General features: G+C 43.0%; 1 protein-coding gene across 1 annotated transcript; it reads right to left on the bottom strand.

Annotated features, from left to right (window-relative positions):
- Window positions 1-8,837: 8,837 nt before the first annotated feature.
- Window positions 8,838-10,058, bottom strand: LOC124184876. The gene has a single exon (XM_046575046.1). The coding sequence runs from the start codon at window positions 10,056-10,058 to the stop codon at window positions 8,838-8,840; it is 1,221 nt and encodes a 406-aa protein (XP_046431002.1).
- Window positions 10,059-18,345: the final 8,287 nt, after the last annotated feature.

The raw sequence follows: 18,345 nt of genomic DNA on the forward strand, positions 1-18,345 counted from the left end.
GTGTTGGGTTACTATCGCTCTAAGAATGCAAAACACAGCGTGCGCACACACAAACATATGTACAGCTGCCCTATAAAAAGGACGCTCATCGCTGCAAACGATCATTCAGTCTCAACTTGTCAAGTATACGGGAGGAAAAAGCTCAAGATGGAATCCAAGAAGGGTCTGAGATTGATCGATATTATGGAATCGGCATACAAAGTCTTGGACAAATCATCATCAACAGCAGAGATTCAGAAATGGATGAAATTCGGAAGTCAAAATATTCGGCTTCTGAACAAAATTTTGCGAAAGGCTTCATCGATTGGAGAAAAGATGAAAATTGTCACGACGATCGGACTCTTGAAAGCGTTCGCGGAAAAATTCAACCGTCTTCAGAAAACGGGTGGAGGTACGCGGAAAAAAGAAGCAACAATCGAGTTCACTGGGAAGATTTGGAATCAGCTTTCGAAGGGAGAACTCGAACTGGATCCATCGTCAATTTGAAGCATAAAGATGTGGAAACATTTCTAGAAGACGCAAAGTTACTAGCTGTGACAAGACTAAAAAACGCTTTGAAGAAAGACAGGAGCTTGAAAGCCAATGTTATCCTGGCTTGTAAATTTGAAGTTAGAAAAGATGATTCACACGGTGGAAGAGAACAAATTTTTTAATACGCGAAATGAAATCATCCTCCAAACAACGGATATTAACGAATGGTTTATCGAAAACGCGACAGAGCATTTGTTGAAAAAGGTGGAAGATTTCCAGGAAAAGGATTCAGGCTGATCGTTACTTGAAATTATAAATCTTGCCGTCAACATTAACAAGTATACACCACTACAAGGTGGTCTGTATACCCACACCGCGTTACCTAAGCATATCAGTGATAAGAAGGCTGTGGTAAACATCAGAAACAACGACTCTTACTGCTTTCCTTGGTCGGTCACCGCAGCTCTGTTCCCAGCCGACAACAACCATCCCAACGCGACCAGCTCGTACCCGCATTTCAGCTCAGTGCTACGGTATGATGGTATAAAGTTTCCTATGTCTTGTGACTTGGATTTTTCCCGTTCCTCGGTCACTCGAAGAAAATGACCGAGAACTTACCGCGTGCACAATAATTTGGCGTCCACGATGTACCCTCGATCTAAAAACAATATCGCGAAGATTTGTTGGACGCCTGGCGTGATGAACACGCCTCGAAATCGTTTATGCGCTATGCCGCGACGATATGCTCGGTAGCTCAGTACCGTGGAGAGGGGAGGGGTAATTTTTAGGTAACGGGAGAGAGCGAGATACGCAACACCAACACGTTATTTTACAGAGCAATGATAGAATCAACTAATATATTTTCTTCCAACGATGATACAAAAAAAAAAAACTAATAACAAAAAGTTAAAAATTCAAACGTCGCTCCTCGCGACTCCAAATACAAACGGGAAATAATAATTCTTAATTCGCTATTCACGATTCCTACTCAAATGCTTAGATTTAACAAACAAAAAAAAAAAATATATATATAACAGAAAAGAAGAAAGAAAATTGAATAAATCTGGACGACTTCTTAGTCCTACTTGCGCTAGTCACTGCCTTAATAATAAACACTATCTTCAAAACAAAAAAAAAAAAAACAGAATTTTACTCGACGCGCTAACCGCGTCCGTCCTCTACTGACTACGGCGCTAATCGCCACTTAACAATAAACCGCTAGACAAAAACTAAACCGAAATCTTAATCGACGCGCTAACCGCGATCGTTAATAAATCTAGAAAATTTCTTAAGCCTACGTGCGCTAATCGCCACCTTACTAATAAACAATAATTCATAAACTAGAACAAAAGAATGGACTCGACGCGCTAACCGCGACCAAATTAAGAAATCTAGGAAACTTTTTATTCGTGCTTATTTATAGCGTAGTATTACACATCCGAGCTCCAGTCGTAGTCGCCATTCCCAAAAAGTTCGCAAACCGTCCCGCTAAACCGAGCGTCTACGCACTATGATGCGCGACCTACACGAGAGGTGACACTTTTTTCATACGCAGACTCAACGAGACCCTGTGCAGCGGAATTTGGATACACTCAATTTCAAACCGAAATTGACTCCACTCGAAATCGTGACTCTACGCGAGACTTTACAGGAATCAAATTGACTCTACGCGTTCTCGCGAAAACTCAGGCTACGGCCATCAACAAGGAGATCAGCAAACAAATTTTGAGTGCGACTCTAACTCGACAAGGAATTGGCCAACCGTTTACCGGTGCGCTGATCTAAATTGCACTCGAAATGCGTTCGCAAAGAATTAATAGCGCTTACCGCTTCGCAGCCACACTAAGAAATCGCCTACCCTGATCTCGGCCATGACACACACAATTAATTAGCTTGTTCTTTCTTGGCAAATTCTGATTACCGCGAACTGTCGCCAGGACTCAAGTATCGAGCTCCGCAAGTCGGAGCCGCAATTCGAACATGTAACGATACGTGGGTCCATACATATATTCAAAAATACGCGCCCTAGCGAAGGAATACGTAAATCACAAAGGCAAAAGTAAACAGTATTTATGGAACGATCTTGACTAGACGTTCCGGCAAACGACGGACGAATCTCTCTCTGCTAGAGGACGTCACGACGTGAGGTCGTCTCGGACACTCATACTAACTCAGATTCAATTTCCAATTTCACATAACTCAGACAAAATCCGTTTCGTTCAAAAAACTTCGTTGATTGTTACGGATCATCGACTTCACCAACTTTATCTCGGAGCCTGTGGGCCATTGAAAATCAGGAGTTGCATCCCGGTGAAATTCAGCGACGACTCATTGCCGGGGACCCGCCGCCAAAATCCAGGAAATCATCTCCGGAGCCGCTGAGCCACCCACAATCAACAAAAGGACTGCGAGCTAAGTTAACCCGACATCGAATCGTAGGCGTACTGTGCCACATTCGATGTTTCTGCGAAGCTTGAATAGCACCTGATAGATTTACCAAAAATTTCTTTTTATGTCACATGATTTTCGTTTTGAGTTTCTTGATAGTGAATCTGAGTAAAATCAATTACCAGTTTCTCAGTCATCTCTAGAACGTAACCTCCATGCAGGGTAATTTTTATTTTACGTGTTTGAATCAATGAGGTGTGAATGCTTTCTTTTTTTTTATCTCGAGCCATTGTAAGCTCCCACAGTGCGTGTTGCACTCCGAAAGTTATATACATATTCCGTAATTTCAACATAAATCAGATACCTTTCGTCATAATTTTGCGAATATTCTGTTTGGCCTCCTCACCCAATCCGAATATCCACATTCATCTCAATTATTCAAATGTTAACAAATTGTGGCGAGAATCACGGAATTTAAGTGAAGAAGAATCGTCACAAACATGCCTCGAACATAGGCGCTATCCGTTGTCCAAAATTCTCCCGCGTTGGCGTTTTCGTTACGACATTCTTATAGCCTAACTTATCGCTATCGTTGACTCCCGCTGTCGCGGGTTGTTGATTGGTTGTCTAGTCTCCGGTATCCCTCAGTTCGACAGTGGCGTCGTGACGACTTCGCGAGGTTGCCTGACGTCAGCGTGGCGAGGGGGAGGCTATGGTTCGCCGGCCACCAACGGGAATCTCGTCCCGCTTGGGTTCCCTCGCGTCAGAGCTCTACGTTGTCGCTCTCTCCGTAGCCTTGCGCGAGGCCCTCCTGTCGTCGCGACCTGTCGCGACTGCAATTCTGTAACGTCGTCCGAATTTGCCGCCGATCCCGTGTATGATGCCGCATGTACTCAAAACCAAAGAAAAAACAAAGAAAAATCCTGAAAAATCGTCTTTACGAAACCGAAAATTGTCCCCCCTCGGAGTATCGGATGCGTGACTTTTGTTCTGGCGCTCCTTTTCGGAATGATTCGCGGTCTGATCCGCGGGTGCCCGAATTTCGAGCTCCATCTAGGGTTCGGGGAGCCGTTTGGGACGCGCATCGAAAATGCCACGTTACAGTCTCTGAACAAAAACACCATCCCAAAATTTGAGAAACTTAATGGACTTTCCATTAACGTTTGTGGTATAGACCACGGTTGTCGGAAGAAAAGTGAAGTAGTACCGATTCACCTGAGTCAGAATGAGTCTGATATATTGTCAAAGCTTCTTCATAGGCAAAGTTGCCTCGTAGTTTTGTATTGAACCTTTTTTATTAGTATGAAGGATAGAGGTTGAGGTTTTCTTGAATAAAAAACTCTCGCGTTTGAACCATCGAATTATGAATGTTTATTGGCTCTTGTGGGAAAAGCCTTACGGCATAAAAACCCACGACGTATGAACGTTTATTTGTAAACGTATAAAAGGGTGTGTCGCACACATGAATGTGTCGATTGTGTAAATAAATGTGTATATGCCTGTTACAACCCGTTTGGCTAATGCCACCGCGATCTCGAGTGCGTTTCGTATTGCGATTTTTGTTTTATTCGATTCGATCGAATTTCGTATGATTTGCATTTGCCTTACTCCGAGGAGCGAACGTATATGAGAGTATATTTGGTCCTCTCGTGTTGGTAGTATACCAAGAGCGCTTGGGCTCGTTTTATGATGAAAGGGTGCAAGACCCTTGGTATGTGTGTATGGGCACTCGGTCCCGTGTAGAATAAGAGACACTCGGGCCGTACTCATCTACCTCACTCCGTAGAGCGAACGTATACGAGAGTATATTTGGGCCTCTCGTTTATGGTCGTAGTACGAGAGAACGCACGGGCTCTCTTGCGCACGACATCACTGACGATCGTCACTAGACGGACGACTGATCTCGACTGTTTTCAAAAATGCGTAATGCGCGCTCGCCTCCTCGTCTACGCGAGATTTGGCATCCCTGCGGAGACGAGTCGTTCGAGCGCGGCTCGCATGGAGATCGCAATGGCACGGGCACAAACGACGCTCACGCACTGAACATCTGATAAACCTGTAATTCATCTTTTAGCGACAAAAACTGAAATCACTGACAATGACGATGATGTTGATATGGAAAATTATGAAAAAAACAGAATCTTTCATTTTACTTGTTTTCGAAATCTGTCTCGACTAACAAGTTCTCAATTTTCTAAACATAAATGTCGTACTTGGTTATGTGATAGATGTTTGACTCACTTTCAATCTGAAAGATATTTAACAAAGCACCATGTAGATTGCACAAATTTGAATAAAACCAAAGTTGCCTTACCAGCAGAAGAGGACAAAATTTTCAAATTTTCAAATTTCAAGCACAAAGAAACCGTTCCATTCTGCATTTACGCAGGTCTAGAATGTTTGCTGCAACCCACTCTTAGAAGTTTTGGGGAAAATAGAACAATTTATCAGAAGCATCTTCCGTATAGTATAGCTTACTATCTACATTGTGCGTTCGACGATTCAATTTCAAAATTCAAAATTAATCGTGGAGAGACTTGCATTCAATGGTTTGTGAATGAGTTAGAGGAATTGGCACATTCGTTAGAAGCTTATTTTAAAACTGTTGTACCGATGGAACCGCTCAATTTCAATCAAATCTACGAATTTCGTTCAACAACAGTGTGTCACATTTGTGAAAAACCGTTTACACTCACAGACGTGAAGCATCGTGATCATTGCCATTTCACAGGAAAGTACCGTGGTGCTGCTGATCGAGGTTGCAATCAAAATTACCAAATTTCGCACACTATCCCAGTGATATTCCACAATTTGTCGGGTTACGATTCACATTTTCTGATCAAAGCACTGGCTACATCGTTCGAGGGTACAATTGAGCTTCTACTCGTAAACAAAGAAAAGTACATTTCTTTTACAAAATATGTCAAGGGGACAGATATCAAGTTTAGATTCATAGATTCGTTCCGCTTTATGCCCAGTAGTCTTGAGAAATTAGCAACGTATCTCGGTCATGATCAAAAATCAATCACATGAAAATTTTATCGTAGCTCAGATAAATTTCAGTTATTGACCAGAAAAGGAGTGTTCTCTTACGAGTATATAGATAATTGGGAGAAGCTCGAGGACAGACGTCTACCATCCAAACAACAATTTTACTCAAAATTAAATGATCAGGATATATCAGACGACGACTGTGCACATGCATGTGAAGTTTGGCAAACTTTTAACGTTCAAACTTTGGGATAGTATTTGGACTTGTATTTACAGAGGGACGTTTTTTTACTAGCCGAAGTTTTTGAAAATTTTCAACAGAATTGTTGGACAAAGTACAAACTGGACCCATTACCCTACTACACAGCGCCCGGTCTGTCGTTTGATGCAATGTTAAAATGTACAGGCACCGAGCTCGAGCTTCTCACCGACATACATATGGTTATGTTTATCGAAAAAGGTATTCGAGGTGGTGTGTCTCAGTGCTCGAACAGATACGCAAAGGCTAACAACAGGTACATGGGGGAGGCATTCGATCCTGAGGTCGAAGAATCTTATCTCATGTACTTTGACGTTGATAATTTGTACGGTGCTGCTATGAGCTTTGCTCTGCTGTGTAATTCCTTCGAATGTGTGTCAGGTTTCAGAGAGTGCGACGTTCTTGCCATCCCGAACGAAACGGAGTTTGGTTACATACTGGAGGTAGATTTGGAATATCCTGAGGAGTTGCATGAAACTCATAAAGATTTACCTTTATGTCCGGAGCACTATATACCTTCGGTTTCGAACAATAAACAGCCGAAACTGACGACCACGCTACTTTCCAAGAAAGACTACGTTGTTCACTATCGCGTTTTGAAACAATGTTTGGAATTGGGCTTAGAATTACTCAAAATTCACAAAGTTCTCAAATTCAGGCAAACACCGTGGCTCAAAAATTACATAGATTTGAATACCGATTTGCGGAAAAAATCTCACATCGAATTCGAAAAAAATTTCCACAAACTGATGAACAACGCAGTTTTTGGCAAAGCAATGGAAAACGTGCGAAAGTACAGAGATGTTCGATTGGTCACCGAATGGGATGGACGGTACGGTGCTAGAGCTACCATAGCCAAACCTAATTTTCACAGCTGCACCGTTTACGACAAAGATATAATTATCGTCGAAATGAGTAAAACGAAAGTCAAGTTGAATAAACCATTGTATGCAGGTTTCTCCATCCTGGATCTGTCTAAAACATATATCTACGATTTTCATTATAATTATATTAAACGGAAATTTGGTAACCGAGCAAAATTAATGTATACGGATACCGACAGTTTGATTTACAACTTTACCGTCCCCGACATATACGAACATATGAAGGAAGACTTGCATAAATTCGATACGTCTAATTATCCGCTTGATAACCCTTGTGGAATGCCTCTAGCGAACAAGAAAGTTCTCGGCCTAATGGAAGATGAGAATAAAGGGAAAATAATGTTGGAATTTGTAGGATTAAGAGCAAAATTGTACGCATTCCGAGTCTTGGGAGACGAGAAAGACAATAAACGTGCCAAAGGTGTCAAAGGATCAGCGTTGAGAAAAATAACTTTCAACGATTATTTGGAATGTGCTCTGAAACGTAAAAATTTCTCTAGAAATCAGCATTTGATATTAAGTTGAAAACACAAGGTATACACTGTAGAACAGCAGAAAGTGACACTGAGCTGGAATGACGACAAGCGGATCGTGTTTCAAAACACAACAGACACGCTTCCGTGGGACTACAAGCCTGTACCTCAGCTTTGTAATTACTGTATCGTAATATATGTAGGATTTAATTTATACCTGTGCCATGATGTATAAAATATTATTATGTAGGATAGTGAATAAGAACGCTCCGAAATATAAAAATTATACATGTTTCGTGTTGTTGTAAGCCGAAACCAAATCAGATAAGATATCGAGCCACTTGTAGCTTCCTTGCGTGCTGAACCGTTTCCACATTTGACTTTTGAGCGTGCGATTGAAGCGTTCGCAGATCGAAGCCTTCAAATTACTGTACGTGTTGAAAAGTTTGATTCCATAGCGTGCATAAAAGGTTCAAAATTCGAGTTGCGAAATTCCGTTCCTCTGTCGACGTGTAATTTTTTCTGACCAAAAACAACAACACGAAACATCGAACCATACGAATGAAACCGTCGGATGTCACCGTTGCAAACGAAAGGCGGTTATTACGTCAGGCGTATGGAGAGCTTCGAGCGAAACCTACCAAATCGGCAAAGTTCAAATCCGGCGACTAAGTTCGAATCAGCAAATTCAAAAATGCCTTCGAGAAAGTTTACACTCCTAATTGGACGACGGAGATATTCACGATAAGTCGAGTGGAAAATACTCATCCTGTGACGTACAAGCTCAGTGACTACCGAGATCAACCCATCGCTGGTGGTTCCTACGAACAAGAATTCCTCAAGGTTGAACATCCGGATATCTATCTGGTGGAGAAGGTGCTCATGTAGCGTGGAAGAATAATATATGTTAAATGGTTAGGTTTGACAATACACACAACAGTTGGATAAACGAATCGGACATGTAACATTGAATAAATGTGTTCGCTATTTGTTGTTAGCTATTCGACCGAGTTGCATGGAAGGAGTAGATCGCTGTAGTTTCAAAGATGAGTTATTTGTTTATGTTGTATTTACACCTTATTCATTCATAGTTTTTATTTACCGATGTACAAGGTAGTTAGTATTTCGGTTGCCACGCTATTGAAGGAATTGCCTGGGTTGTATTGCACCGAGGTGGAGGCTTCAGCGATGAGGTTAGGTGACGAATCGGTGTGGTCCTTGGTGGGTTGAGGAAACTCGCCCTTTTTGTTGGGCTGGCTGTTGCCAGTTGAAAAGAGTCCGTCATGCAGTTCTCTAAAAGTCTGCGTGATGGTCTGTGACTGTAGCGTAGCGTGGCGTAGCGTAGCGTAGCAGTGCAGGTCGTATTACGGGTCAATCCGGTGAGACGGAAGTTGTCCATTGACTGTGAAACTCCCTCCAGTCTTGTAAGATGTGTTGAGGAAGAGGATCGTCCCACTTGGCGTTAATCAACCGTGTTAACTGGATGGTGATCTTTGCTCGAGTTGTTACGAGTGTGAGCCATCCTAATGGATCGAAGAGTTGAGCTGCCTGTAATAGAATTGATCGCTTCGTATTAGCTTTGGTGGTGGTAGGTCGAACGGTGAATAGGAAGGTGTCCGATAGCTGGCTCCATTGAAGCCCGAGTGTGGAGTGAGTTTCCTCTGTTGGAGACCACGAAATGTTGCCTTTTACTAAACGATCTGACTCTGGAATGTGTGCGAGCAGAGTGGAGTTGTTTGACATCCATTTCTTAAGTGGGAATCCGCCCACCATGCATATCTCCCGAAGTTCCTTTTGAAGACTGAGGAGTTGCGTTTGATTGTCTGCCCCAGTGAGGATGTCATCAATGTAGATGTCTCGTTGCAGAGTAGATGCTCCAAGTGGAAAATTTGCCTGCTCATCATGAGCCGGCTGTCGGATGGTCCTGATGGCTAGGAAGGGAGCACAAGCGAGACCGTATGTCACGGTGTTGAGTCGGTATTCGCGTGGGTCTTGATCTTGCTCGGTTTTCCACAGTATTCTTTGAAGGTCTCTGTCGTCTAGATGTACGAGAATCGGCCTGTACATCTTCTCGATGTCAGCAGCGATGACGAAGCGATGGGTTCTCCATCTGAGCAGGACGTCAGATAGAGCTGGCAGCAAATTCTCCCCCTTTAACAGGAAATGGTTGAGAGAGATTCCTTGGTGAGTGAGGCAGGATCCGTTGAATACTACTCGAAGTGGTGTAGTGGTGCTGGACTCTCGCCACACTCCGTGATGAGGAAGGTAGCAGACGTTGCTAGTTGGCTTGGGTCGTTCGGCCACTTCCATGTGTTTCATGGCTTCGTAGGTGGACATGAACTCGTCGTAATGTTGCTCAAGCCCCTTGTTGTGTCTAAAGCGTTTGAAGGTGTAATTGAGACTTCTTTCGGCTGCTCTCTGGGTGTCCGACAAGTCCATTGTTCTTGATGACGTTGGTAGTCGCACGATGTAGCGACCTTCGGGCGTTCGTGAGTGTCCGGTGGCGTATGTGTTCTCACAAATTTGCTCGTCGGATGTCAAGGTAGGAGGAGCGTTGGGTATTTCCTCCTGTTGCCAGAACTGTTGAACCATGGATGATAGTGAGTCACTTGTTGAGAAGTGGTGACTCACTGTGGTGTTGGTGGATGCGTTTGACGCATTGGTGGTGCCTGATAGAATCCATCCGAAGATTGTTTTCTGAGCGATGGGTTGATTCTTGCCTCCCTTCCGGAGACCGGTGTTACGTGGGGGTGAGAGTGTACTGAGCGGTGGTAGTTAATGATTAATTGAATAATCAAGCTCCCACGTAACGATAATGAATAATTATTAAAACTAAGAAAAGACCTACCTTTCGATAAGCCGGTAATTTTTAGGATCGTGTTGCTATAGTCCTGTACAGGTCTGTGAGGTTCGTTTAAATTGTTGAGGCAATTTTATAATAATAAAAATGGGGAAAAGGTCGTTCAAAATAAATGGTTTAATATGATTTAACTGGTAAAAGATGAAGTATATTCTGTTTTGATTTGAAATGTCTGGTAACAATCAATGGTGATAATGACATAAGAGCCGAAAGTAACAATTTATAAAGTGTTCGAGTTTATACAAATCGTGTGTTGTTCTATTCTAAAGGATATTATTATTTGGTACCAGGAACATCTACTCTGAACGATGGTTATAACTAGCTGGTCGTGATTATTCGATATTGTATCTCTCTTTTTAGATTACCTTAAATCAATTATATATCCTATTGTTAAGTCTTGTTGGTTAATTCTTGGAAACAATAAGTATGATTTAATTGGGGGTAGTGAAGCTAGCCACCAATTCTTGACTTGCTATTACTAAAGTAAATTTTGATTATAAAGGTGAAACAAGAATTCGTTCAATTTCGAAGATTAACACTCGGATTGACTTATCTTTAGGTGAATCGGTCGACGAGATTGAGAGCCGTCGGATCGTGTCGGTCTGCGTCAGTAGAATTCTGGACCAGGGCCTCACCTCAAGTTCGGAAGAGTTGATCAATCGAACGATGTTGAACGTCGGTCACTTAGTCTTTGTAGATTTAGAATGATATCTTGCGATCGAAAGATATAGTTGAAAGTGTCAATTTTCTGAATTTGATGTATGTTAAAAATGATTCCAACGATTATTTATTAAAAATGATAGTGTAATTATTATTATTATCACCTAAAATTACCTGATTCGGTTGAATCAGGGCCGAACTCAATTTCATTATGGAAAATGGAAGGCATAAAAATGTCTATTCTCGAAATGATGAGATTTAGTAAAGCACAGAAAAGATGGAAACGTAGAAGATAGTGCGTCTCTTGCAGCCAACAGAATAACTGAATGCTCGAATTTGACGAATTAGCGCGAGACTTTAGGCCGGTCACAACTAAGATTTTCCGAACGCTACTATTGCTCAAGAAGGGCTAATACGGGTTGACGTCCACGCACCTCGCGACTTGACAGACGAAAGACGCGGCTTCTTGGGCCCGAGGGTCCAAGGAGCTGTAGTTGTAATAAGTTACAACCGTAATTAGCCAATGAGGTGTGAGGGCGACCTCCTGGTGCCCAGATCCACATGGTCAGCGTTAGTTCACACTCTTCGACGGTGTTCCGACGATTCTCAATCTCGTCGGTGACACATTGAAAATATGAACAAAAGATATTTACATGCAATGTTCACACATTCATTCATACATCCTAATAAGTAATCTATTTTAATTTGGTGGTTCCAAAGGTAGTGGTTTATGCTAGTTATTGATTATAGTTTTAACTTAAAAAGAGGGATATTTCCAGACTGAGCGCTACTGATGCTAATTCAGCAGTCTTTTATCTCCGTTCTTGGTACCAGTTGAATAGAAGAAAGTTGAACCTTATACTAGGAATCATTGTTGGTCTCTACGTGACTTTTGCCGGGAGGGGTGGAACTCGCCGTTATTAGAATATGAGATTTTGATGAAATAATATCTGTGCATTGAAGAAATTAAAGAAATGAAATGAAATGGAATTTTGAAAGAGGTACGCCAAGGCGGTACGTTGGGGCGTAACACCTGTGCGATGGCCAACTGAATATTCTATTCGGTTTTGGTATAGTTTCGTGGTGTTTATTCTATCAGCCAACATTTGAATATGGTCGCCAGTGTAACGGTAGTTTTTGGCGACAGAGCATTTTCCTTCGGTTGGTTAAGAATTCTGATGTTTGGTCAAGTCGGTCGAATAAATATTGGAGGTCTATGTAGTTCAGCAAAGTCCATTCTTTGTTATATGTAGGTAGATCTTGCAATTGTTTGAAGAAAATTCCCGGGTTCTGATTCAGTTGCTTAATCGCGACGCTAGTCGAATCGTCTGTCTTGCTGTCGAGAGCACTGCACCTGCAACGATATGCAAGAGTATGAGACGTAATGTAACGCGATCGCAGGCAGTTTGATAGCATATGGCTGTTGATTTTTTTCTTAATTTTAGCTGCTTTCTTCTTGTGCCAATTTCAATTTATTGAAATGGACGATTTTAGTTTTTCGGGGGGTAATTCAAATTTCAGCGTTGATATTGTCAATTATATTGTTACAAAGGGTGAAATCACCCGTTTTGTCCCCTTTTAAATGATCTAGTAGTCATCATAGATAAAAGACGTTTATAAATCTCTTATGTCTTCCAAAAGAATAAGGTTGCTGCGTCAACCTACATTATTGTAAAAACAGTCTATCTCGAGACTTTGACAGGAGAGCTTCGTCACTAAACAAAACCTTTTCCTCTCTCAATTTTCCGCTTCGTAAGAATATGCTTGATTGTATACACTCCTTTATAATGGTCGTCGAATTTGGATCGGGTTTCATTTAGTAGATAGACCTTTTGAGCTGCTTCGAAATTTCGGCTGTTGACATTACGGTCGTAATACGTTTTGGAACGATGCGTTGCTTGTTGTAGGTTGGACGCGGCGTGTTTTCGTATGCTGGATAGATTAGCGATTAAATCTAGAAGGAAGGAATCGTAGGAACGAGTATACGCGCTGGCAGGGTTCGCGTCTGTCGGGAGTCTGGCTTGAGAGCCAAAAATTAGTTGTTGGGGTGTGAAGTTAGTACCTTCGTGCTCTGCGGTGTTATAACAGAAAATTGCAAAGCGGATGTAATCGTCCCAGTCTTTACCAGCACCTGTGTAGTGTTTGATGTGCTCAGTGAGAACAAGGTGACTGCGTTCTAGAGATCCGTTAGACTGTGGGCGGTATGCTGTGGTTCGTATTTGCTTAATTTTGAAAAGTTTACAAAATTGTTTGATGATCGTGCTCATAAAATTCTATCCTTGGTCTGTAAGTATTGCTCGAGGAGCACCGTAACGTGTAATGTATTCTTTTGCGAATGCTGCGCCTATCGTTTTGGCGGTGCCATCAGGTAAAGGGATGGCGTCCAGGAATTTAGTCAAATTGCATTGTATCGTCAAGAGATATTTTTTGTTTGATTTAGTAAGGGGTAGAGGTCCAACAATATCTAATGCCACTTTGTCGAATGCATCGGCAGGCGTGTCCGTTATCATTGGCAATTTGGTTTTTACTCTGACCAATTTTTTTCTTTGGCAACTCTCGCAAATTCTTATGGAATCTTCGATTTGTTCTTTCGTACGGGGCCAAAAATATTTTTGTCTAATGCGGTTATATATTTTAGTGACACCTTGATAACCGCCGACCAACGATTCGTGGCATTCTCTGATTATTTCTTTTCATAAACGTTTGTCTGGGATGACAGTCGTGTTTCGACAAAGCGTGATTTGAATTTCTAAGTCTGCGAAAATATAGGATAGAAGTTTTCGGATAATGCGAGGATGTAGAGCGTCTAAACTGTCATCGGTTATCGGGAGGGCAAGAGACTTTCGGTTTGAATCAGCTGAAGCCGTTGTCAGTTTGGACAATATTATAGCTTGAAGATATCGTATAGGTTGCTTTTATCTGAGCCTTTTGTTTTCAATACTAGGGTGAAAATACGTCGACTATTGTGCTTGGATTCAATGATATCAAATTTTCGCGGCCGAGGCCTCATTACTATTCTTGGGTCAACGATATTCTTGTAAGAATATCTTTTATTTATTAACTATTTAGGGAAGAAAAAACACAAAATGAAGAGATGGGTGACCGAAACCTTGAAGGGTTGTCACCCACTTATCAATTGTAACCAATTCTTGTTTTATCATACGACCTCAACAATAAATCGACAAACTGTTCTTAATTTGTAACTCGGTGTTCGTCTAATTCCCGTGGGCTTAGCGTCTTCCTCGTTCCTGGAGATATTCCCCGGGATGATGTGTCGTACATAAGGCCGAGTTCCGTGTGAGATCGATTGTACGAAAGAGAAATGGTCAGATCGAATCCCGGCTCCAGCGTCGTGGGTATTGGACGCTCTGTCCAATGTTCTTATCCAGGCGTCCCCCTCTGATCCCTTTTTCCACTGTTGGCTATAGCCCGATTGATTGTTATAACAATATTCGTAATAATTATTGAGGTGTTTCTGATGGGTAATTGTTGACGATTGTGAGATACGATCCTCTCTGGCCAGGTGTTCTAGGCCGACCGACTATCCGTCGCTTATTCCCTCCTCTTCTCTCTTTCTCATCCTTCGTCGTCCTTTCTCTCTTTTCTCCGTGTTCTCGAATATGCCCACATTCTCGTCGGCAAGTTGGGCTGGTATACCCTTGATCCAAGCGCAGTCTGTCGATATGGAGTGCGCATAATTGGTTTTGAGCATCAAAAGCCCATCATTGTTATCTTTGACATTGTCTGATACTGGTATGTCGTCCAAGTTGTCAATAAAATATGCGAAACCGTGAGGATCAATAATTTGATCATCGTGAGTGTTTGAGAGCACTGTCATGGTTCTGGTCAGTAATTTCCATATGGGAGTCGAATTGTTGAGTGCACGTATAGTATTCAGTGTCTGTGAGCAAGACGGAACTGTCGTTGTTATCAGAGGTGGGCGTGAGAGGCGAGGGGGGAGGGGAACAAGAGTGTAAGGAAATGTTTGTCGGCCTGGAAGTAGCGGGGGGGGGGGGTATCTCCTAGCACGACGCGGAGGCCCGATAGGAGGGGGGGGAGGCATGATGACGTCAGTAGGTGGGGGGGGGGGGGGGGGGGAATCGGAGGAGGTGCTGCAGGTTTAGTCAGGCGTTCTGATTTCTTTAGCAGATGGCAGCGGAGGGGTAATCCAGATGTGGAAGGGACAGGGTCAGGGAGGTTAGTATAAGCGGGTGGGGGTGAAATGCAGGGGCGCGCGGTGGCAGGAAGCGGAGAGTCGAGGCGGCAAACGGTGATACTCATTTTCGAATTCTTAAAAACATAATGGATCATTTTGCTTACTGTGTTCCATTCTAATTTGTCGAGTCCGCAACCTATCAATGGTATCGAGACTGATGTTAGTCCATCTTCTTGCAAGGTTTTCCTAAAGTTAACCAAGGTGTCAAAGAAAAAACGTGTGGCAAAGGTTTGTCACTATATTTGGGCTTTGTAACTAGGTTATAAATTTCTCGGTTTCCATGGACTACAGAAATAACGTCAGTCACAGTCGGGTCGAATTCTCTAAGTTGTTCGCGGTTTATGAATTTACGTTCTGTCAGTTCTGAAGCAATTCTTTTTGACATTTGGCAGTCAGCGTATATGCAATGAGCCAAGTTATCCTTTTGCTGTGATAGGTCAGCTTTTATTTCCTTGATACGTCTATTACGCATGAAAGGAAAAGTTTCGCTTTTTATGAGGAAATCGCTATAAGAAGGGCCCGGTAAATCGGGGGATGGACCAAAGTCATCAGTTCCTGATTCAGTTTCTGGGGTCTGTAAGTCATCCGAGCTGAGGGAAGAATCTGAAAAATAGCTCAGGTATGGTCTTTTATGAGGCCCAGGATTTGTTGAAGAATTTGTTTCGCGGTGGCGTTTAGGTTAGCGATGTACAGGGATCAGCGCCGGGGCGAAGCGGCGGGGTTTGAGGAGCAACGGGGTTTCTTTATCGCTGAACTCATTGTCGGAGGGATCAGAGGAATCAGAGGAATCAGAGGAGTATATCATCTAACAGGGTTGTGAGATTTTAGGGTGTTTCAGCGGAGTTGGGTTCGTGGACTCGTCTGTGGTATGTCGAGGGCGTCTGGCGTACTGATGAGTCTTTTCTACTGCGTTCATTTGATTTATCGCTAGAGGCATCAGTCGTTGGACGGGGGCGTTTTGTATCTATAGGAAGAATTTGAGCGGTGTCGGGCGGTGCGTTCCTGGACAGAGTATCAGCGTTGGTATTAGATTTTCCGGACTTGTATTTCGTATCGAAGTCGTACTCTGCCAGTTCTAAGCTCAACCGTCATAAACAGAAATTAGGCTTCTTGACGCATTTTACCCATTTGAGTGGCTCGTGTTCTGTTATTAAAGTGAACTTCTGACCATAGATGTAGGGGCGGAAGTGATTCATACTCCAGTAGGCGGCTGAGAATTCTTTACCAGGTACCAAGTAGTTTAATTCAGCGGGCTTGAGGGCTCGGGACGCGTATGCTACCGGTAGATCGGCACCGTCTTTATCTTGACCAAGAACTGCACCTATCGTGAATTTTGACGCGTCTGAAGTGAGCGAAAATAGTTTGTTGAAGTCCGGGTGTTGTAGAATTGGTTCTTTGCATAAACAATCGCGTAAGGTTTCGAAGGCAGACTGGTGTTCGGACGTCCAGACGAAAGGGGTATCCTTCTTCGTTAAATTGTTAAGCCATTTAGCAATTTTTCCAAAATTTGGAAGGAATCAGTTATAAGCTGTCCGAGGTAAACGACTTCCTTGCGCAGGAATTCGCACCTGTCTGGCTGTAGAGTTAAACCAGCAGCGGTTAGTCGCTTCGTTAATTTCCGAAATTTAATTTTATGTTCTTGCAAGTTTCGAGCGTAAATAACTATGTCATCTAAATATACGAACATCTCGTTGCCTTGTAGGCCTAGGAGGGCTTGGTCCATGAGCCTTTGAAACGTGGCGGGGGCGTTCTTTAGTCCGAAGGGCATACGAGAGAATTCATAATGGCCTCTAGGTGTCGAAAATGCGGTTTTCGTGCTGTGATCCGGATGCATGGGAATTTAGTGGAACCCGGCAGCAAGGTCGAATATGGAAAGTATTTAGCTGAGCCAAGCTGGTCAAGGATTTCCGTGATATCGGGCATGGGGTATGCGTCGCCGACTGTTTTTTCATTAAGTTTTCTGCAGTCGATTACCATACGCCATCGTTTATTGCCGTCACTATCCGGTTTTTTTGGAACGATCCACACCGGGGAATTATACGGAGATGAGGAATGTTTAATAAGATTTTGCTTGAGTAGTTTATCAACTTGGGATTCGATTTCGTCTTTGTGAATGTTGGGAAAACGGTATTGTTTGGTACGAATAGGCGTATTGTCCGTCGTGGGGATAGTGTGATGAGATAAATTGGTGTGGCCTAATTTATCACCTGGGAGATAAAAGAGATGGTTAAATTCTGTTACGAGGTTAAATATAGATTGTTTTTCGGTGTCATTTAAATGATCAAGATGTAAGCTGCTCCTTAGGACGTCCAATCTTTCTGACCTACAGTCGGTCAAGATCACTGTTGCGGCACAGGGACAAGGTGTACTGTCGTCGGCGATAGGAGGATCGGATTGCAGTTGCGCGAGGTCAGTGGACTGGACGGGGCAGGGGGAGGGGGATTAGTAGTCGGTCGCGATGTACGCTTGGCGGTAGAAAGGATTAACGAATTACTGAGGAGAGGGCTTGGGTGCGAAACGAGGTTTTTGGCGCGGGCTTCGCTGTGGTGGTTACTCGGTGCAGTGGGGGTAGCGTTGGGCATGACTGTACTCAGTGGCTCGTCGAAGTCGTCTAGGGTTACTGTTGAGAGTCTTATCTCTACAGCAGATTCGTTACAATTGAACGCGTACGAGTAAGCGATGCCGTTCTGGTTTTCAACTAACGCTTCACCACATAGAACATTGTTGCCTAAATCGACGCGTTTTAGGTAGCCTACTTCAGTGTCTGGGTTCGCAACTATTAGTGGGATGGCTTTCACGGTACGGGCCTGTATTGTAATTACGCGCGTTTTTTCGGGCGTGGACGAGGGTTCATCGAATTCATCAAAGTGGATTGGCAATGAGGATCCAAGCATCACCGAGTTTGAGTTGAAAGAAATAGTTGCTTTCTCTTTTCGTAAGAAGGGCTGGCCTAAGATACCGTCGTGCGGAATCGAAAACGAGTCAGGGACCAGGTGAAAGGTATGGGATTTATTATTAAAACGTATTTTAGTTTTTGCGATAGTTTGCGTCTTTTTGTCTGTTATACCAGTTAGCAGCAAACGTTCGTCGGTTGTTCGTCGTACGAGGGGCTTAACGGAACTTTCTTAAACCAAGTTGACGTC

The sequence above is a fragment of the Neodiprion fabricii genome, chromosome 6 (genome assembly GCF_021155785.1).
Source record: "Neodiprion fabricii isolate iyNeoFabr1 chromosome 6, iyNeoFabr1.1, whole genome shotgun sequence".
NCBI lineage: Eukaryota > Metazoa > Arthropoda > Insecta > Hymenoptera > Diprionidae > Neodiprion > Neodiprion fabricii.

Coding starts and splice junctions, on each gene's coding strand:
- LOC124184876 (XM_046575046.1), bottom strand. CDS start 10,058: ATGGTTCAACAGTTCTGGCAACAGGAGGAAATACCCAACGCTCCTCCT.